Raw genomic sequence first — 22,978 nt, 5'->3', positions numbered from 1 at the left:
GCACCTCTCTTGCTACCCTGTGCTCTGGCCCTTGTTTCTTAGATTACCTTTCAGGGATAGAAGACATTCAGGAACGCTGGCTCACAGACCACAGCTCTTTCTGACCACTCATCAGTGAAAGTTAACTTGAGATGATGATGTCTACAAAATAACTGGAGAATTCTAGAGCTGACCAGCCAGGTATTGAAAAGCAGGTTTCCCTTCTGAACATGAATTTTGCTTCCACACCACATTCAGGCTTTAGTGTCTTAAGAGACCACAGGAACACATCTCCAGAGTAAAACAAACATGCTCACCATCTTACCATGATCCTAAGCAAATATATGCTATTTTCCCGCACAGCATCCTTACAACAGGCCTCAAAACCTTTTTCTACCTCACGCATGGACAATAGTTGTTAATATCCAAGCAGCCTGTTTGTGTTTTGTCATTATGTTTAGTTTTAGAATTCAGTCTACCCAGTTTACACCACATTACATTGGAACTTTATCACCAGCTTTCTGGTGCACCAAACCCACTACAGCAGTGGTTTACAGCCTGTGAGCCACAGACGAAAGGAGGAAAAAATCCATGGGATCATTTCCCTGGCCTTCATAAAACTAAGAAAATAGACCACTGGTCTGTAGGCTTAAATTCATGCATAGGCTATTTGTTTCTCCTCTAGAAAATATGGCAAGAATTTGGCAGCTGATAAGCTGGAAAAACAATGCCACAGAAACTAGACCTTCTAATAGCAAGTATTACTGCACAGCACAAAGGTGCTGTTACACAACTGAAATCTGCACACAGTCTTCTCCTGCAGCCAAGTTACCCAGGCTATGGGAAAAGGGCCAACACATGCTTTGCATAGCACTTCACTCCCTGACTCCAATCCTGCCCGCTGCATGCTTCCCTGTGTTCTGTTTTCAAGAAAGCGCCATGCAGCAGGGTCTTTGTTTTTAGTACTTCTTTACATGGCATTGAATACACAGTGGGCAATCAGTAGGTAACAACAACAATCAGTAATCAATAAATAACAAAAATATAATTGCAATTTTCATGTTACCTCTCCCTGCCACGTGCTGGTCAGGTACTATATGAAAAATGGTATCTGACATAGCAGACAGATCTTGTGCTCTTCTTACATCTCAGCATAGGACAGACAGAACATTCCTTCTCTTGACTCTTTCCTGATAGCCGGCAGTTTCTTCCCAAGAAGCCACTGAGCCTGGTAATGTCTTTGGTGGCAAGGAGCCTCTTTGTCTTAGGTTTTGGTACAGTGCCTAGCACAATGAAGCTTGAACCTACGTGGCTGAAGGTAGGCTGAAGCTGAACTACAGCACAAATAAATAGTGTTAATGAAAAACAATCATTTGTACTAGAAGACTTGCCTGACTAGGTCTAGCAAGAGCCTTTGGAATTACCTTCTCAAGAGAAAAAATCAGCTCCTTGACAGTCAAACAAAAGTAACATTTAGTCTCCATCCCCAGAAGGTAAGTGTGTCAGAGGTGTGGAGGAGCTGTGAGAGTGTAGCAGCTGGTGTCATAAGGCGTGCAACCAAAATGGAAAGATGAGTTCACAGACGGTCTTCACCCTAGGAAGCAGCACGAAATTTCTGCCTTTGCTTTCTCTCTGCCTCCCTTCTCATCCTCCTCACAGTCCAGGATCCAGACCCCAGCAGCCACAGTGAGTGATGGTGCTTCTGATTGTACCTGGCTACACAAGTTTCAGAACAGCACTTAAGGTCCCTCCAAACATAAGAGATAAGTGAGAGCCAGTGAGATGTCTGGAAGGATGTAGGGGTAGAGTAGCATTATTTTCACATAAACCAATGCAGTAATTTTTATGGAAACCTGCCTTCCTGAAAGATGACCCAGTGACTACAAAGGATATGCTTTTGGGCCAGAGAGAGGCAACAACTGCAAGGTGCTACCGCTAACCAAAAAAAGCACAGAAGTTCAGAGTCCTAATACTGCACTTGGATCACACACTGGGAACCCACTTCTCCATTCCTCCCTCTCCTCTTATTCCCACTGCTTCTAACACCAATGAAGTTTCACATTTAGACATGGGCTTTTGCTGTTGTGGGAAGCACATGGTTTCTGAGGGCCGCATCACTGCTCTAACTGAGCCTCCTCTGGGTTTGAGATAGCAGGTCTGTGTAAATTTTGGATCTCAGGAACCTGGGGTAAGAGTCTTTCTCCATCAGGCTGTGCACCTTCCCCTGGGCTTGGTCAAAGCAAGAGAGAGAGGGCTCCTGCATGTTTCTTCTTGTCAACTCCCGTGTCTGGAAGTCTATGTTCACCTGGGGAAAGTAGCAGAAGAGTGTGGTACTGAGTGATTGGCTTGTCTACTTAAAACAGCATGTTTCAGCTATGGCTGTAAAAGCAAAAAAATAACAAAGCACCTATCCTCATCCATGTATAAAACAGTGTCCCAAACTCTGTGGGTCTTAGTGACCCAGAATTATAAATCCTGGCCCAAATTTGCAAAAGTTGAACTAGATTTATATTGGTCTGAGCAGTCCTGAAATGAAGTTACTTTATTTCAGGCTCTTAGCATGGATTTACATAGCAAATGTTCTTAAAAAGCTAACCTTATCATAGCATACCTCTTCCCTGTTGAGCAAGATTCCTCAATTTCTTTTTTTCTTCAATACATGCCAATTTAAGGGTGAATGAACTTTTATCTGTGTTTAAACTATAAGTAAATTCTTACTAAATGCTTTTAAACTATGTTGGTATAAAATAAATTGTTTGATTTTTCCCATAACAGCTTCATGTTACAATAACTTATGCAGGGACATTAAAAAAATAAACAACCCTCATGTTATGACTGCAGTTTGTTTGCAAAGACAACACCATGAATTTTCCTGTTTTCTTTCCCCAGCAAACAGCCAGCGTTTGTTAGGGCTATTGTTTAAAATCTGGCTGAAAAGATGTTATTTGTCATTACTACCCCAGCGTCCACAATTAAAGCAGTCTAGAAAGTAAAACTGTTTGCCTTAACTCAGACGATGGCAATATAGATTAGCTTTCTGTATCGCTTTCAGATCATTTCATATTCTAGTATGCAAAAATTATGACAATAGGACCCAATTTTAGGAAAGACCCCATCCAACCTACGCTCACATTTCTAATCCAGGCCAGATTCTGTTCTGCATTTCTGAAAATCTCATCTGACATTCACAAATAACAACAGGAAGGTGGTCACTAAGGGCTCTGGAGATCAAGCTATGACCTGAGATGCCTACAACATTGAGTGTAAATCTGGGTTCTGACCAGTTCAATCAGACAGTAAAGATGGTCCTCTTACAGGGATGCCCTTACAGGCACCTGCAGTGTGACAAGGACCTGTGCTAGCTAACTGGACAATCGCCATGGGAGAGTAGGTGTGCTGAGGAGAGCCACCGAGTGCTCTCCTGGTTGCGTTATTAATGCGGTAACGCAACTCAACATCACGACGCAGGATGGCATCAGCCTGTCAGTACTTTAAAGAGGACTTAACAATTCCAGGCTTCAAGTTGTGACTGCACTTTTTGTTCAGCTCTGAATTATCGCTTGCATCTTTTAGGAGGTCTGATTGAGTTAAGTATTAGTCAGCAGATAAACACTCTTCCCTAGAGAGTCAACAAGTTAGTCATTTGTGGGATGTTCTTATACAAAATGTCCTGTGAGAAATAAGCCTAGTAACCTGCTTGAGGATTGATAGTACATGAGAGGATCAAGGTGAAATACTACTATGAAGCTGATGGAGGTTAGGAGATGTGGGCTGCAGTCACCAGTGAACTCACTGGATGTGACTAACTATCCTCAAAGTAGTTGCTCTAACTAGGGGATGAGTCACTGCAAGCAGAGACAGCTGCAGCAGACAGGACCGGCATTCCTATAACAGGAAAAACTCTCCTCCTTAGCAGTTTCTCATCATCACCTCTAGGAGGGAAGGGACAGTTGCAACCCCCCCCCCTCAACGTCCCAACTAGCCTGTTCCCTGCACCAGCAGGATGCTCTGCTTCCCTGGGGTGTTTGCCTACCAACCTCTCGAGGAGCCTGCACATCAATGAACTCCTCAAAGATTCGCTGGGCCTTGGATGCCAGTTTGGCCGCTGACCGGGTTTTCTTGAAGTCCTCACAGGCAAGCCAGAACTCCAAGTTCTCCTCGCTGAACTCTGTTTTCAGGAAAGCACGGAAAGCAGCCAGCCCATCTGCAAGGAAGACACTGGGAGTTACAGGGGAGGACAGAGAGGGCAGGAAGCATTCTGTTTAATAGGTATCCTCCATCCAGCTCTTCCTACCAAAGGCCATTTGAGTCTTCTCACAAGCTCTGCAGTAGACATCGCACAGTCCACAATCCCAGGACTTATCCTTAACTTTCACAGTTACGTCAGCTGGAGTCTTGTGAGCTGCCATGAAGCAGCGGAGAGACATCATTGCTGTTGTTTTTAAAAACAGTCTTTGGCAGCTAACATAGGAAAAAGGCTTCTTTAGGATTAGGTTATCTAACCTTTGAAAAGTTCCTCTCGAAAATGCCAAGCTTCAATAATACGTTCTCTTTGCCACATCATCTCGTGCTTGTTAATACCCCACTTCGTAATGCCCCATTTGTCAATAAGAGAAAACTTTAATAAAATACAGCATCTGTAGACTTGTCTCTTAAGTGTCTTTCTGTCACTTTGCTTTATTGCCTTGTGACGTAATTTTTGTTCTTATTTATGCACAGGAAGGATCTTAGTCTAACCGTTACAGCTACAATAAAGGGGAGAGGGAAAGGACACAGCATAATTACTACTTGTCTAGTTAGTGGTAAAAGTCTTATCACTTGTTAATGCTTAGAAATTGTGACATTTCAGTAACGTAATCTGAGTCAGCCAGGGCAGATTAGAAATATGGAAACAACTGCTAGGAAATCTATGTCTTCCTAAATCTCTGCCTAGGCGTATTTATGGATGCAGCTATTGTTTTTTTCTTTCCTTTCCCTGAATGGCACAAGCAGAGTTAATACAGCAGAAGGTTTTACACTTGCCCTTTCTCCCTCCCTTACCACAGGAATGAATTTAGCTTTTAATTTATTTCCAGTAACATGTTTCTAACTTTTCCTAGCTTTTTTTCTATAGAATCTGAGTTTTTATAGTTCTCAACATGGAAACCTCCTGAGTCAGCGTTAGCTATTTCCAAGTCTCTAAAAATACTTATGGAATTGGGAATGCACTCAGCAAGGTCACTCACGCTGAAAAGATTTGAGGAGTAAGTGTGTGCACGCCTGTGTGTGTGCACACGTGCATGGCAGAGATGGGTAGAGGCTGAGGAGGGTTGGTCAGAGTTAAATTCTGCCTGCAGCGCTGCAAGGGACTGGGGGCTACACCATATTCATAGAGGACAGGTCTGCACTCAGCCTTTGAACATGGTGGGCTGGATGCAACACCTGGCTTTGGAAATCCCTGCACTGTGCTTTGGATGCCAGGAGAATATACAGAGAATAGCTTGCTCTAGCCTGCCTGGTATCTCTTCCTCCTCCCCACGCCTCTGTTACTGCCACCATCAGATGGGAGAGCAAACTGGGGGACTCTTTGCTCTGCCCTTGTGCAGCCAACACAAAGTTCAGCGGCTGATATAGCTGCTCAGACTCCAGCAGTCCTTGAAAGGAAGAAACACTAACTATCCCACTGAAAAACACAGGGGTGACCACGGAGGACTGCGCCTGCCAGCAGTGCGTGGATGTATAGCCACTCACATACGTATAAGGTTTCTCTTTGATTCTGTTGATATTTTAGGACCTGGGGATATTTTTCCAGGTCTTGAGCCTCAGGCCAGAGAAATTACCCCATGTACAGAAACAGCAACTGACAGTCCTGTTTCTGGGCATAAGCAAGTGGAGACATCCAGCAGCCCAAATGTTCAAAGGGAGAAGCAGGAAAGGCCGGACAGGACCAACTCATGGGCTAAAACACTCCCATTTCGGTTTCTCAATGTTCCTTCACAGATTCAGTTCACTGATGGGCTCTGCAATGCTAACTGCTCATCAACACACTGCATTGCAAAGAGCTGATGTGGTACAGCAGCCAGTAACTAAAATGGGCATGCCTCTGTCTCAGCTACACTTGCTTCCTCCTGTCAGTCCCAGGAGGACAAAGAAGAGCTGTATCAAACCATTCATCCTAACACTTCTTAATTAATGCACCCCTTAATTAATGCACCTGTAGAAGGGATGATCAGGGTTTCTGAGTGCTACTGTGGGCAGAACAAAGCCAAGGCTCTTGTCCATGAGCACTGTGGAGCAGTTAACAATGCAAATTGTAAATTCAAGACTGGGGCTAAAAGCTCTACACAAGCCTGCAGAGCACAGAGCACCAAAAGCACCTCCAGGAGCAGAGTATCTATCAGGAGCATGCTGTCCCTGGCCATTTTGAGTATCTCCATGGGTGCATAAATATGGTGGAAGAGAGAAATATTTTAGGTTTGCTCCACTTACCAAAATCCAGGAGATACAAAGACATTGGAAAATCTGTGTCCCTTCTACTATGTATCAGATTCACAGGGCATGCATGGAAGGAAGAGGAGGACTTGACAATAGACCTAGGAGTCTTTACAGGAAGGAAAAACTCCTTCCTCATGGTGGACTGACAGATTTTAGAAGGAAAAAAGTATGGAAGTGAAAAACAGCGATTCCCCAAGATGTGTGTCATTTTATATACCATCAGCTCCTAGGACATTTGATGTTACATACTCCAGTACCCAAATAAACTATTAGGACCGTAAAATCTCTGCTGCATGTTCCTGCGCAGGTCTTGCCTCCCCTTCTCTCCTGACTTGTTTCTCTCCTTTCCTCTATGACAGCCCCAGAGCCCCAGCACTGACAGAGGTAACACTTGCCAGAAATAGCAGCTTTGCATGGCAAATACAGTATCTACAAAAAATAGTATCTGCTAGAAGAAATGGAGTTTTTAATGATTGACGAGGTGAGAAAGGCCTTTGCTTCAACCCTGCTCCAGAGAGCAGCCCAGAGCAGTTGCAGCCAGGAGGTCTCCACATGATCTGCCTCCTGCTCTCCCATCAATCAGCTGCTTTTTATTTTGAAACAAGTTTAGATAGATCACACCTTTGGCCATGATCTACTTCTTTATGCATTCCTGTCCTGCCCTCCTTACAGCCTTTGGGGTTAGATCAGGCCAGATCCAAGAGGATCTTGCAGGGAAGGCTTGGGACACAGGAGAGGTCATTCTTGACTCAAGGCTGCCTTGCTTTCTGCAGATGCACCTTTAACCTTTGACTGCCTGCCAGCATTTACAGCTGTGCCTGGGCTGCCAGCACTCAGCCTCAGAGAGCAGAGACAGGATGACCGTGTGGCAGTAAATCGGTGCCACACTGCTGTCCTACCCATCAGTTTATCACAGAACGATGACAAATCAAATTACAAGGTCTAGAGGGCAGGGAGGTGTGAGGACTGCCAGCACCTGACCTGGAATTTGACCTGGATGTTGACTTTAATTTCCTCATACACACAAAGGTTATCAAGGGAGCATCAATCATGAATGATCAGGATCAGCGTTTCAAAGTTCACCTCACCCAAAAGGAAAGCTTTTTTTGCAACATGAGGCAACCAACACTGAGTTGCAATACAGTATGAGCAGAAGACATTGTCTACTGTGTTGAGCTCCTGAAATATCTTGGAAGATCCATGGAGTATCCAAGAAGTATGATTCCAAAAGGATGTTACAGAGAGCACAGAAATGAAAAGCAGGACTAGAAGTCTTTGGATGTGGCAGCATAGGGTATCCCCAAAATCCACAGCCTGAAGGCATGGCCATTCAAGAAAATAGAGATGTACTGCTTTAGATGCATGGCCTTTAAGCAAACTATTCGTCACTTAATCAGGAATTTGACACCAGAGAGTCTTTCTTGAAGCCAAAGGAGTAAATCACTACTGACAGAGTAGATAAGAGGAAGGCAAAAAAAAAAAAAAAAAAAAAAAAAAAGAGAGCACACAACCTGTTAGAGGAGCAGGAATATTTGCCTTTTACTTTTGCAGTGTAAATATGAGCCTCAGAAGGACCATGCCCTGCTGTCCATTCAAACAGACCAAGGGAATGCACAAAAGGGGATTTTTGGGAAGGATTGCACAAGTATTTCTAGAAAAACCCCATCACAGGATCTTGCAGTGCATTGTACAGATATAACCCTAGAGCTCACCTGTGAATAAGAAAAATACTAGAATTCATGTTTTATAAACTGTCAGGCAGATCGGTGACTACATAAAGACAAGGATTCAGACGCTCCTGACATCCAGTTCAAATGCTGTCATTTAGGCCAGGGAGAATTGATCCTTTACAGCAAGAAAGACTGTGGAAGAAGTGACTTAACTAGCAAGTGCAACACAGGTTTTAACTAAGACAGACCTCAGCAAAACAAGGAAGGGCTGAGATTAAATTCAATTATTCAGGCAGACAGTTTAATAACCAAGCACCTAGCCAATGGTAAGAAAGCTATCCACAACATTGATTCAATGCATGCATTTTATGCTATCAGGGCAATCAGCACTTTATGTGGGAAATAAAGATAGACTCCTTACGGCTAGTAGATGAATGGATTACCTGTATGGAGCACATCAGGTCCAGGGCTGAGGAGACAAGGCCACAATGCTCTGCAGAGCATGTATATGTATGCTCTCACTGCTGCTTAGCATTGCTTTGGTGAATGTTAGCTGCCTGTCACTAACACAATGCTAATGCTAATGCTGTTCTGGCTTAGAAAGAATTGGGAGTAGGTTGGGATATTCCTGTGCTGTGTGGGAAGATGAGCAGTGTGTAGACAACAGAGAGAGGAGGAGGACAATAAAATTTGGGCAGAAGAGTACAGAGATTACAAAAGACAGTGGAGGGGAAAAATAACCCTCAGGACAAAAGCGGAAATTCAGTGCAAAGCTTTTCTGCATGTGATGGTTCACTGAAAACTGACTAAAGGCTGAGGACAGACTGTCCTGCTGGATTCTGGACAAATGACAAGCCGTGTGTCCAGCCCCGCGAGGGATGCAGAATGAGACATGCCATTGCCTGCATTTCCCTCTAGCAGGCTGTCAAAAAGAATCTCCATCTGGCTGACCAGACTGTACCTCCTGGGCACGGGTACAGAGGGGAGATTACTCCTCTGTTACACGCATGTGCACATGCTCTGCAGACCACACTGAGCTCCACTTCCCTGGGAGGTGCTGCTAAACTGCACCGGCACAAAATGGGAAAAGATGCCAAAAATCTAGCATGGTAAAACCACTTCTTTTGCTCCTCAGGCACCCAAGAAAGCATGCTACACCCAATCCTGTCTCTTGTTTTCTCAACTCCCTGCTGCAAAGTGGGATTGAACTCCTTTCTCCTGCTGCCTGCCATGCTCAGAAGCCCTGGCCCAAAGGAACACTGCCGCACTGTGCTGAGACATGTCTCTCACAACCAGCTCTGGCAAAGGTCCTGCTGCAGAATGGGGACTGACTGTCTGACCCTATGGTTTCAAGTTAATTTGCTTCACTCATTAACAAAAACAAATAGGATTTCATCACACTGACCTGCTCACCCGAGACTATCAATGAAGTGGAGCTCAACTGCATCCTACAGTTTGATATTAGTTACTCTAGCAGGGTTAGACTGAGGGATGCTGAAATCCCAGTGCCAGTAAGAAAGTGCCTGCTGTATAGGAGACTTATCTGGATATGAAAAAGTTTGAATTGGTCTACTCTTTTTACACAGGAAAGCACTGCCCAGCCTGAAAATCTCTGGAGACATAAGGCTGCTTCAAAACCCAGGGTTTTTCAATATTCAAGACGCTACCAGAAAGTAGCATGTCAGGATCAAACTTTACTATAGAGTTCATTCATTCAGAACAATAGGATCACAGGGCCAGGACACTTCAAGGGATATTTGACAAAAACGAGCAAATTAATGCTGTCCATGGAGTATGTGCAATGCGTAGTACCTGATCAGATCACCTCCGTTTGGAGTCCTTTTGGAGACTCATGAAAATAAGAACTGGAAGAGTAAAAAATTGCTTGACTTTCTCAAAGAGTATTGCAGCACTGTGAACCTCCACGTACAAGGGCAGCCTGCAGACCATGGCACTTCAGAGAGTCTTTTAGGAAGCTCTGATCCACCTTCTTGCTCCTTGGAGCTCTTTTTTTGTATCTGTCCATTCCCTTGCCGTATTCCCCAAAGGGACTGCCTCATTTTCAGCTGCCATAGCTAGCTCCCGAGTCCTATATTGTTTTTTGTTTTTTTTTTTTTTTTTTTTTTTTTTCCAAATAATGGATTGACAGAAGGGAAAACTCTGTAATGTTGACCGTGACAGACTGCACCAGACTCTTAACTCCCTGAAATCAGCACAGTAATCTCCCAAAAGAGATGAAAACTGTCCATCTAGTGAAGGAGGAGTTTATGACAGATGTGTCAAGTAGAAACACTTTACCTGCTGATGCTATCAGCCACAGGGGAAATTCTCCCTTAGCCCAGCTGGTGCTTAGCTTGTGCCCCCAAGTATGAATTGAGATTTTCCCTGGCTAATATTGCTCACCTGTGCACTCACAGAGAAATTACACTGATATGGTTCTATCCTGTCCTAGATATAGGATATTGGCTGGCAGCTTTCACTACAGGCAAGTAAAGGCAGGCCTGGTACTACTTTTCTTACTCTGAAATTTTGGTCAAGGCAGGCACAAGGCTCCTTTACCTGCCTAACATAAGTACAAATTCACTAGCATGTGTTTTTAATAGCAAGAAACACAAATATATTTTGTTCTGCTTCATAACAGGTCTTTGGCAACTCCTCTGTATTTTGGATGCATGTATACACAACGTGATGATTTACATGCTCTTATATCCTCTAAACCAATTAACTAAAATAACACCGTCTGTTTGAACAGAGCTTTTTGTATGTATGTGCATCATTATTACCAAATGCAGGTTTTGATTGTCAAACTAGCAATTCCAGAAACTTCAGGTGCAGAACAGATGTGATCTATTCCTTTAGAAAGTAATTTACTAAACAACAAGTTTTTGTCACTGATCACCACATAATGTCACCATGACTGCTGCTAAAAAAATGATTTTAAATTTTAAAAACCATCTCTGTTTCTGTTAGGAACTGACTATTTTTCATCAGGTGCCAGAGAGTTATTAGAATTACTTCCCTTTCTAGAGACAAGAAAAATGTTGATATTTCATCTATTACTCTATAGGGCTAATTTATTAATCAAGCAAATATTTTTGTGGTGGCTGCCGGATGAAGTAACTGTATGAAGGTTTGATATATCATTCTCAGCAGTCAGCTGAAGAGGAACAATCTGTATAGTTTCAGTATCTGGGTGTGCAACTTCACTGGCTTTTGTAACTGAAGTACTTTGGCTGCAGTCTGCATCTAATAAGGAAAATTTTGACTTTTACACCAGTGGAGGAATAGAGACTCAAGTTCAGAGGGACAACTGTAACACTGATGTGAACACCCTGTCTACTTCCACTTACCACCCCCAGGCACCTTAGTGACTTTGGTGCTTTTTTCTTCCTTCTCATTTTGAATTTTGACAAAAGAAATGTTCCCTCTTAACTGTACCCTGAAAAAGACTTTTTTTTCCCCCTTAAACAGACTGAAGAGCAATGATCTCAACAAAATACTGCTGCTAAAATTATACCTTGCTTTTTCTGCCTAGGACAGCCAGCCTGTTTAAAGTTGTCAGTTAATTCCCTGCCAAAACTGTTGTCATTTCAGTAGAAACCCAGGAAAATTGCATTTTATTTAAAATAATAATATAATTCAACACTTATATTTTAAAATAAGTGCAGAAAAACCTGAACTGGTAAGAAAGTCAGTCAGTTCCTTACTGCAATAAAATAGTTCACCGCCCACGCTGACATCTCCCCAACCCTGACTCGCTCCCATTTTACTCTCTAACAGAAATACATTAATGAATCTATACTGTGAACTTAGCTATCTTGTTTATAATTTCTCAGCATGAATACATTAGCAAAGCAAAATAATATTTTCTAACAGAACTGATCCACTGAGTGGAATAAAGTGTGTTGATTATATGTTTGCATTGGGTTTCTGGATGTGAAACTTCCAGGTTTGCACTGGTAACTGTAAATTATATCCTGCTAAGTGCTGTAGACAATGCTACAGAGCAAATTGTTTAAGGTTACTGAACTACCAACCAGGTTTTCCACTAAAATTAACAGGAACAGTCTGCTAGACTCACTAGAGAGCTTAAGAATTTCAGCTGCTGTGTTGGCTTGAATTAGAATATTCTGCAAGGGTTTGTATCTACAGGAATACAATTTTTCCCTTTTTAAACTTACTTAACCTTTCCAAATGTGAAGATAAAATACTAATGCCCATCAGTATAACTTCAGTGGAGTGATGAGTAGCATGAACAATGTCTCAGGAGAGACCTCCTCCACTTGCTACAGTATATCGTTGCCCTGTAGCAGCATGCAGTTGCATGGCAGCTCAGAAGAGCAGCCGGAGTGAGAAAGCTTGAGAAACAAGCTAGTTTCGTGAAACCCAGGCAGCTTTAGCAAGCAGAGCGCTTGCCATTTGCTCTTGGGAAAGACTAAACCCAGGGGAATTCTGCCAAGGTAAGGTACACACAGATATAGCCTTGGCATCACAGGACAGTTAGGAAAACCCTTCCCCAGCAGCAAGGTGTCCAACGCATCCACCGGATTTGGAGAGAGCTAGAGCGTGATATCATGCAACTTACCAGTTACAATCACTCTGGCAGTCTAGAGCAAGGCCAGGAAAGGAACCCACAGGAGCTCCCTTCCTCACCTTCTAACTAGAGGACAACAACCTCCTGCAAATTACCGTGACCACTACCTAGTGGGAAGCAATGATGGGGTGTCCCAAGGGACCATTCTTGTGCTCTGGAGTGCATATTTCACTTGCCCTAGCTGTGATCAGTATTTGGATTGCAGGAAACAAAAGGTAGATTTTGATCTCTACTCACATTTGTGGGACAAAAGGACATCAAAAGAATCTGCCCATCTTGTCGCTTCTTCTGTTGATAGTCTTCTGAAAGAAAGGAAAAAACAAACAAATTGCAGAACACCTACAGCTGCTGGTCCCCTCTGGAGCTGATTGACAGGGATACCAAGACTGGAGTTCTTCTCACCTAACTTTGGACATTTACAGTGTAGAGGTCTCCAGATGAGCAAGTCACCTGGGCTCCCTTTAGAGTCAGCGAGGAGTTGCAAAGGGTTTTGTTCACCTCATCCTCAAGTAGGTGGGTAAAATAGGCCAGATGAATCACCCTAAAACTGGCCAATTTTTCTTCATTGACTCTAAACAGCATCCCAGGGAACAAGTTCAGATGCAGACATTTACACTGTAAACGTCAAAAATTAAGTGAAATGAAACCCACCCCTGCAGAAGCGTTTATTTCTCTTTCCTGACTGTAAGGGGAAGTTTAGATGCTTAGCTCAGATGTAAGCAGCAACTTGTGAACAAATGAATCCAACCTCTCATCTTAAATCAGGACTCTAAAACGTCTAAAGTATCTTCACTAAGTGTTGTTTGAATGAATACAGGACATTGTTGGCAATATTTAATAACAAGAGTTAGCTAAGGAGGGCAATGACCTGAAACTGCTGATCAACCCTTACACAGCCAACTGCTCAGACATTGATTTGCTATTATAGAGGGGGAACTGTACTCAAATATGTGCGGACATGTGTGCCATGTGCAACAGTGGAGACAGTATGTATGTCTTGCCTCAGAGATGAGCTAAAATCAATGATCTGGGTATTTATTAAGAGAGTTGCTGCTGTTTCCTCTTTGTTGCGTTTTCCTCCTTCCTTGTGGCTACAAAAATCGGAGTTTAAAGCCTATACAAAGTACAATAGAAGGAAATAATAGAAGTAGAGGGGGTAGGCGGGCACGGAGGGGAAATACAGAAACAGGGATGGGGTAGTATGCTGCAGCTATACTCACTTCAAAGCCCGGTTGGGCTTGTCCGGAAGAATAGCTGTGAAATCATTATATGAGTCTGATTTGTGAGACAGGCAGCCCAGGCGAGTCCTCATCCCTCTGTTCCTGTGGTCGATGTGGGGGAGCAGGGGTGTGAGCAGGGGAAAACCAAAGAAGATGATGATTACAAATCTAGCCAGAGTCACAGAAAAAAGACCTCAGTGGCTCTGCACCTGGTCAAATCTGTGTCTCTTGTTCCCCCCTTCTGCAGCAGGGATCCTGAAACATCTCCGATGCTAAGCAGACACTAAGGATGGATACAGCCTCAGAGCAGCTAAAAGCACATCCAGTTGAATGACCGGTCTGACTGGCAACAATATTGGAAATGCTGCTCTTTGGGATGGTTTCTTAGATAGCTCTAAGGAGGTGGTGTGAGGATAGCAAAGGGGAACAATACCAGAAATCAGTCACCGTGATCCAGTAGCACCAAAACAGCACAAACACCAGTGCATGACAACAGGAGGGAGCAGGAGGAAGAGGAGAGGGAGCAAGGCACCTGCACACATGAGCCTGGGCTGCAGAGAGCCCAGCCGGGGTCCTAGATGGGCTCTGAAGGCTCACGGTTATATAAGCAGACTAGAATTGTCTCTTTCATGACAGGTTTACTGATTCTATGATTCTATGCAGAAAATGGCTTTATTGCTTTTTCCTCTAAATTTTTAAAACAGTCCCAGAGCCTTCACTTCTCTGCAGGCCCCTCATGTCCTTGCCTGGCCCTTCCTGGGATGGACGACACATACACAGCATCACTCGTTATATAACAGTCGGACGGGGAGGACTTGGAAAGAGAGGAAACACAAAGGAAGAGGGAAATGGAACACATGCATTAGAGTGGACTGGCATTGTCTCCTCTCAAAAACATACAGATGCTGGTTAATGACTTTAAATGGTGTCTAGAAGAAGGGCATGGTCTGTTGTTTGCCTCTCCAGCCTAACAGCATCGCTTCTACAAGATTCTCCCCAACATCAAATGGGACCATGCTCTCCTGCTTCTGGGAGCAAACTCAACAGCCAAGTCTGCACTTTTCAACCGCTGGACCCACTCCTGTGCTGGAGGAAGCCCTTCTCTGAGCCCTAGTGCCAACAGATGGTAAATACTTTCTATAACTGCAGAGGGAAGCACAGTATTTTTCCCTTCCATATGTAATTCTTGCAGAACACTTCAGCGCTAGTCACTGAGCCAATCTGTAGCATGCTTGTTTCCCCCCTTCTCCTCCCGCCCTTCAGACAGCTTCTATTACTGCACATTTTCATGTAATCTTAAAGCAAATTAAATGTTAATTGAATGCAGTGAGTGTCTCCCTGGTGCAGCACTGACAGTTCACAGCATTGAAAAGGCACAAAACCTTGAAATCTTTAGTCGCACAAATTCTCAGACTGCCTCAAAACATAGAGCCATGACCAGTGGTCTCAGGCTGAAATGCTACATAAACTTCAAACATCAGTGCGAAATACTGCATGCAAAGTGTTGTCTTCCTAGTGAGTGTGCTGGACCTGCTCCTTTCAGTCCCTCACACTTTATGATCTCTCTGGTACCTCTCCCAGTGTCCCAGTCCCCAACCTTTATCCTCCCTGCATTGTTTGTTCTAGCAAGCTCCCAAATTTCTCAGCAAGAGGTGTGACATGCATTACCGCAATGCTGCTCAGATTTCTCTCTGATGTCTGAGATCAAGGGACTGCAGCAGGGAATCACAGTACATGGGAGAGAGAGATGCTGCGGCTTAAGAAAGGAGCTTGTCTCTCATGAAACACTGATCTCTAGGTCATGACTTCCAAGACAGGACATGGGAGAAGGAAAGGAAAAGAAACTGGATCTACGGGTGGTGGAGAGGCAAGGCAAGGGGAAGAGGGAACAGTGTGGTGAGCTTAAAGGCTCACTGGACAAGGTAAATGGTGACAGGATGGGAAGGGATGAGGAATGCATCATGTTTTTTCAGTTACCTCCGTGGGATCAGTAAGGCAGCCATTCAGGCATCCAGTTATAGTTAACCCTTTCACTGGCTGGCTTGGACAGCAGACAGGGCTGTTTGCAGAAGATAGGAGTGCAGGAAGGAGGGATTTATTGTTTCATGTCCTGGTACTTAAAAATACATAAAAGAATCCTCTGCAAAATAGAAGGGCCAGTTGTTCTCAACACATTTGATCCTCTCCTCCTAGAGTAGAAGGTCGATTTCTCAACAGAAGATGTTCAGAGTTGAGGCATGATCATACAGGAGAGACAGCTTTTCCTTCTAAGACCAGGACCGTGGGTTAAGTCCAGCTGCAGGTCTAAAGTGATTTGACTTTGGTGTCACAGCTCACCACAGAGCAGCAGGAGTTGACATTATCATACTCATCATTCAACACCTCTGGAGGTTTCTCCTCAACAGGCAAAGCTCCGGACTGCTCTTACTAAGATGACCAAACTACCTCTTGTCCCTGTCCCTCCACGTCATGGCTGATGTTACTGGCCAGGCATCATGGAAAAGCTGGCACTGCAAATAAAATAACAGAAGCACTTCACGCGTCTGCAGAAACTGGTCCTTTCACCATCACAGGCTCAAACACTCGCACAAAAATTACTTAAATAAAGCATTTCCTCTTGTTCTGGGTGGTGGGAGCCTGTGGGAAGCCACAGGGGAAATTTACTGTCTGGAAAGGTGAAGGGAAGGAAGAAGGGACATAGGGGTGTCAGGCTCCATTGACCTTGGCACACAGCCAGTTGGTTGAACTAATCTCACATCAGAGAATGAAGGCAAAAGCCACTAGCCAGGAGGTCGATGCGACAGAGAGTAGGATCAAGATGCTTGTATAGTGAACACAGCACAAATGTTTCCTACTTGTCAGGATGGGGCCAAGTTCTAGATAACCTCCATATCTTCTCGCCCAGAGGGGACACTGAAGAGAAGGTAAAGAAACCAATGAGAGAAAAGACTGTGTGCAGAGAAGCCAGGTCCTTGTTCTCTTTGGTCCTGGGAAGGTACCAAAGCTTGGGCTGCCCAACACAACCATTTTAAAACCTGATTTCATTAAAAACACTCAAAGCCTCTTCCCAACTAAATTAATGGAAGTGGGATTGCACTACATGCCAGTGAATGCATTTCCTTAATCCCTACCCTGACCGGCTGCTTTGCTGTGCTTTAACTGAAACCAATCCTTGTAATTCCTTAAGCCCCTTTAAATTTCCTCATTAACAGTCTCACCCACATGTGAGGCCACAGCACGTGATCTCCTGGAGTCCAGCAGCCCCTACTCTTCTTCCCCATTGCCACACTGCCCACAGGAAGTGGAGCTGGGTACCTGCCGCATTCCCTGTCCCTCATAGTCCCCTCTAATAGCCTGCTTTTGGGGGTACCCTAACAAAACTGCTCCCTGCTCGTCTGCACTCCCACTCGCTCACCAGCCTACACAACAATAACCTGCACAACAGAGCAGCAGTGAACTTCCCAGTGGTCCCAAAGTCTGTCCGACTTTGTGGATGCAGAAACCCGCACTTCTTGTGAAGGCAGTCCCACTGCTGGGCTCACATACCCACTGTACTCCCTTCGGCTGCAAATAAAGCCAGTTAACTATGACTTTAGAAATATAATCTGTGGGTCAGTAAAGGCATTCCAGCAGAGGTCTGCAGCGAGGGTTTTTCTTCATACTCTATCATTCATTCTACCTCCCCCTCCTATTAAAGGACCCCTCGTCAGGGAGAATTGCCAGCCTCATCATGGATGGGTTTGGGGGTTTCTCCTTGGGAGAAGGAAAGGGAGGAGGTGTTTCGCTTATGACATTCAGATTATCAAACCACCCCAGGAAATCACCTGAGCAAAGATAAAGAAGCCATCCCAAGAGAAAAAATTAGCAGCCCAAAGATATACAACATGAGACCTAAGGGGCTTCAAGAGATTAAGATCATCCATTCACATGCAATAAAGCCAAGTAAACTGAACCACAGAGGCACTGCAGACAGACAGACACAGAGAAAAGATACTCACTGCCTTTGACCTGTTCTCTCTCCTGGTGGGTCTTTGTCAACACTGTAGTCGGAGAGGCTCTGGGGAGAGAGCAGAGCAGTCTCTTAAGAGACAACCCTCTGCACGGGGTGAAAGTCACACTTCAACACACCTCCCCTCTCCACTTCTCCCTGGGCAGCAGCACAGCTCAGAGCAGCTCTGTTACAATCCAGCAAGCACTAAAGCAGCCTAACCCAGCAGGCTGGGGCTCGGCTCCGCTGCAGAGCCGGCTCACACAGCTCATTGGTGGCACTGCTGAAAGAGCCCACCTGATCAGCGCGTTTCGCTGCATCCCTCAGCACCCACCTCCGTGTAAAACCTGCTCACAAATCCCCCAGCCTCTACCCTCTTGAGAAGGGCTATGGCTCAGCACGGACGGTGGCTGCCAGACGCTGGCAGGAAGCGAGGGGGAAATGCCTGTAAAAGCTCTTGCTGTTGTCACTCTCAGTATGCTGGAATAAAGCATCAGCTTGCATCATTTTAATCAACTCCTCTGAGGTTTAGGGAAGGCTCCTGCCCTCAGATCATCAAGAGTTGCTACAGACAGAAGGGTCTGAGGAGTTTCATTAAATAGTTCCAGTAGCAGCAGAGCCAAATAAAAGTGTTAACAGACAAGCGAGGCACATTCTTGCAGGATATGGGATAAAAGGAAAAAAAAAACCCACCTGGCAAGTTAGGGGTGTGACTAACCCCTTTTATCTGCCTTCCCATCTCGAACTTTGTTTGCAGCCCTGCTTGCTCACTGCCCCCAGCCAGTTCCCTGCCTTCCCTAGTTTGCTCACTCTGCTTCAGAGGTTCTGATTCCCTTTTCTGTCTGGACTCAGACCTCTATCCTGAACTGGCAGAAGATGTAGGAGGGCTTCCAGGTGCACCCCCATGGTGGGGCTGCAGCACGACCCTCAGCTTTGGGCTTGGCTCAGCAGTCAGCAACATGACGCATGGATTTCACTAGAGGCTGGAGAAGCACCAGATACTTAGGTGAGTGGCTGACCCACTAAGGGTCCAAGCCATGGGATCTCCATCACCAGCCCCAGGGTGCCAGGCCATGCTGCAGTCACAGCTGCAGCTGGATGGGCACCAGCCGCCTGATGTGGGACCTCTGCTTCCTGACTACCACTGATGGTTGGTGACCCTTCTGCCACACTGACTCTTCTGCAAAGCTGTGCCAACCAGTTTTATTCCATCTCCTCTGAGCTCCCATTGTATCTTAACTCTGATCTTCAGAAAAGGTTAAAATGTCCTCTGCAGCTAAACAAGTCATTACTTTTCTCTGTCAGAGCTTTCTTCTGCCTATTTTCTGAAAACTTGTAGTCATTTGCCTCTCTTCCACGAGAACAGTGCCAGGTCTGATGTCCTTGTGCTATTAATGGGAAGCATGTCTTGAGAAAGCACATTATTATTTAGCAACATCCCTAGGGAAAGACAGTCCTAACAAAAATTAAGAAAATACAAATATTAGTAGCACTGTGAGAATGACCCCAGCTCTTCAGATTAGATCCTCTCCTGCACTGCACAACTTAGCAAGGAAATTACTTGCCTTGTTCTCATTCTGCCATTGCAACACCCCAGGTCATCCTGATTCAGATCAACTGTGTCTCTGGTTATCATAAGACAACCATCGAAGAAACACAAGGGCTGATACAATCTCCTCTCAGCCATAGTTGAAGTTGAGGTTCATCAACTAGCCTCTGGTACAACAGGCTAGTTTGTTCAAGTCAAACAACAATCACCTCCAGCCCTTGCCCTAAACCTAAGCCAAATTCAATATAACATTACCAAGGTTTTGACTTTAATACGTAATTTTTGTCTCAGTGCGTTTCTGCACTTTCACATTCTCTCTGGACAACCGCAGGGTGTTAGGAGTGATTCTGTATCTTTGTACAGCTTCCAGGACGTACCACAGATCTCACGTTCGCACACACGCGTGCACACCAACCCATCTAGAGCCAGGCACTTGGGGCAAAAGAGGTTTCAACAAAATGTTCAACCAACAGAACTCTAGTTTAAATAATTCTTGTCTGTTATTCAGATCTCTGGACTTTGCTTCAGTCTGAAACAAATCAAAAACTCTGACTAACTCACTCTAGATGGGATAAATAAAATAAATAACAAAAAAAAGCAAGCATTGTCTCTCCTGCTTTTATCCCAGTTTTACATACTGGTAGCTCATCACCATTACCAGTTTGGGCAGAGACTCCAATCCCTATGACTCCATTACTTTAGTACACTCACTTATTGGGGTGAAAAAGGTTCTGGAGCAGCCCACAAATGACTGAAAATTAGTATTTCCTTCTTTTGCTTTCTCAGGCTAGGTTTGAGCTAATTGGGAATAAAACAAGTATGCTGTGTTGACACAGGCACTAGGGGAAATGTAATTAAATTGCAGATAAAGAGAATTATGTTCTAGAGGGTAATATTTTAGAAAGCTTCTGTGAAGTAGGAGAAGAGGTTTAGAGCAAATTCCTTCTAAAAAGGCCCTCATGTTTCTGACTATTCTATAGCTTTTGTTTAAAATCATTTAATAAAATAACCCATTTCTATATTAGGTTTGAATCTCATCCAAAATTTTAAATCTCTTTAAGAAACATTTAAAAGCAATTTCCTCATGACCTACAAATAGCAAACACACAAGCAGTAAATATGCACAGCATTGGGATTGTTGGCTGTGACTGAACAGAGAGGTAGAGAAGTTGCCAGCCTGGACATTAATCTTATCTCTACCATACTCACCCTATTTTCACCACATTGTTTTTGCTGCCTCCCTGCCTATTTCACGCATTTTGTCCATGTCTCTACTGATTGCCATTCAAGTGGTTTTTACCCCAAAACTTCTTCCAGAACAAACACCACCACCAGTTTCATTTGGTCCCAGCTATCGCCACCCAATTGCTGGATAAAAGTCAAGGAAATTGTTCCTTCCACTCTGGCTGCCCAGATGCTCCTTCTGCAACTGGTAGCTGACCACTCTTCTCAAAGAAAACGGTGGGCCTTACCTTAGCCAGCCTGTGGCTGGCACATCTGAGAACATCTTCACTAACTAGTTTATTTGCTTGGCTTACACCCCAGTGGTTAGCCTTAGATAATCTCCTTCACCTTGACATTTAAGACGACTTCACCCCATCTTCTCACTCTTGCTTTACTTCCTTGAGGGTCTGCTTGCCTCTCTGGGACTCCATTATTTTATGCTTAACTAGCCATCATGCTGAGCCCCCCTCACTGTAGCTTCCACTTTTCATTTCTGACTTCAAGATCTTGTCGTATTTACAGTGATCCATGCCACAAGGGTTTTTGAACTTACGTGCAATTGTGTTTGCTGTTGCTTTGTGACCTTCACTGGTTCTGTGTCAGCATCTCTTTTTTAGTAGTACTGCAAGCAACTTGTTTGAGGTTGTGCTTCATGACTCGCTAGACCAAGTGGTTTTTCCCTAGCATCAAGAAAGTGATTCTCCAGACAATTGTAATGTTTGACAGCTACATCCCCATAGCTGAAGTCATTCTTTGGTATGTTTTCATGAGACCCTACTGGCTCTATGATTTCTCTGGAAGGAGCTAAGCGCTGTAGGCTCTGTGACTGCAAAATACCAAGTACACAGGGCTGCCTCCTGCAGTGGTCAGGGCTTCCCAGTGGACAACTGGGCAGACAGCTGAACTGCTCAGAGAGACTGCTGCATGAGGGTTTGTACTGAAGTGCTGGCTTGCCTCAAACACTACCTTGTTGTCATGCCAAAGGGAACAGCAGTGACACTGCTGTTCCCTTTGGCACACTGAGAAGCCAGCCTTCAGCTCAACCACGAGCCTTCGCCTCAGCCCAGCTTCTGCTGTGACCCAATGGTTCTGCTCTGGTGCTGGGGGACTGAAATGAACCACCACCCTCGATTTAATGCAAAAACACACAGGGAACCTCTTATGATACAAAGTGTCTTTTGGTCTCCTTCTGACATACTGTCATTCAAAATTTATCCAGAAGTCAGATTAGTATATATGGGGCCCAAGACCAAGTTTATTCAAGTCAATAATTTGTCTCCAGAGCTTGCTTTTCTCCATCACTGTTTGCAATTAAGGCTGAAAGAAAATTGTTACTGTTACTAGCAAATAGCTAATATGCAATGCCCTGGTCACTGTATCAGGCTGCCTGCCTTTCTAAGGATCTGTAGTAAAACACACTTGGTCCAGTACAAGGTGACTGTCTGGACAAGAGGAAGTTATAACTAATGTTGACAGGTGCCTAAACTGCAAAACAATTACAGACTGTCTCCCCATGAGACACAGAACCACGAAACAGCTCCTCCTATTAAAAAGGAGCTCTAGTACCATCACTAATCACCCATGAACACAGCACCAAACTTTTAAAGGCATTAAGGTTTCTCATCACCTTTTATCTCAAATTCTTTTCTGTATCAGTCCAGGTACACAGGAAATCCTGAGAGGTGAAACAAGGAGAGCTCAAGTTGCAGGGGTAGGTGAGAAAACCATGCAGCTGATACACTGGATGGGAGGTATTGATAAAAGCTGCCTCATCCCATGTGCTAATGAGACAGGCCAGGAGATAGGAGACACCCACTGAGTTGAATTTGCCTTGAAAATAAAAGACCATGTTCAAAAATAAAAATGAGTTACATAAAGCATGATCCACAATTCTGTCCCTGGTTTAGCTTAAGAGAATGGCAGCTATTTAAATTCTCTCCCCGTCAATGATAAAAGTGTCTCCTGGACATGTTTGCAGCTCTCAGTTGTTGTGATCGCTGCAGCAGAACAGATGCCTCCAACTGTTACATGGCTCCTGGCCCCAGCCTGGGTGCTCCCAATTCTCTCCTCAAATCCTCCAGGCAGACAGGATGAAAAACAACAGCTAAGCGATGTGGGAGGCAGAGTGGTAGAGTGCACAAAGGAATCAAGGCAAGAGTTTCCCCTTTAATGCACCTCATTACAATTTCATAGTTATTCTCCTAGGAAACATATTCCCATGTCCAGGAGTAGTTCCACGTAAAGAAGTACGTTGGTGCTTCTGTATGTGTGTGCATGTAA

General features: G+C 44.4%; 1 protein-coding gene across 4 annotated transcripts in view; it reads right to left on the bottom strand.

Moving 5' to 3' along the window:
• Positions 1-931: 931 nt before the first annotated feature.
• Positions 932-22,978, bottom strand: part of RGS8 (regulator of G protein signaling 8) — a 36,244-nt gene continuing 14,197 nt past the window's right edge. Inside the window, exons 1-8 of one of the 4 annotated variants that reach the window (XM_062581019.1) lie at positions 21,252-21,297; positions 17,936-17,994; positions 15,915-16,447; positions 13,938-14,039; positions 12,955-13,019; positions 4,017-4,183; positions 2,163-2,284; positions 932-1,695 (exon numbers count right to left, since the gene is read on the bottom strand). In XM_062581019.1, coding sequence (XP_062437003.1) covers positions 1,569-1,695; positions 2,163-2,284; positions 4,017-4,183; positions 12,955-13,019; positions 13,938-14,039; positions 15,915-15,940 — 609 coding nt within the window. In that variant the 5' untranslated portion in view covers positions 15,941-16,447; positions 17,936-17,994; positions 21,252-21,297 and the 3' untranslated portion in view covers positions 932-1,568. Of the gene's footprint in view, positions 2,285-4,016; positions 4,184-12,954; positions 13,020-13,937; positions 14,040-15,914; positions 16,448-17,935; positions 17,995-21,251; positions 21,298-22,978 lie in introns of those variants that run through there. The other 3 variants (XM_062581021.1, XM_062581018.1, XM_062581020.1) reach the window with 3 other exon arrangements.

Source organism: Rhea pennata, chromosome 8 (genome assembly GCF_028389875.1).
Source record: "Rhea pennata isolate bPtePen1 chromosome 8, bPtePen1.pri, whole genome shotgun sequence".
Lineage (NCBI taxonomy): Eukaryota > Metazoa > Chordata > Aves > Rheiformes > Rheidae > Rhea > Rhea pennata.
This window is presented reverse-complemented; position numbering and strand designations above follow the sequence as displayed.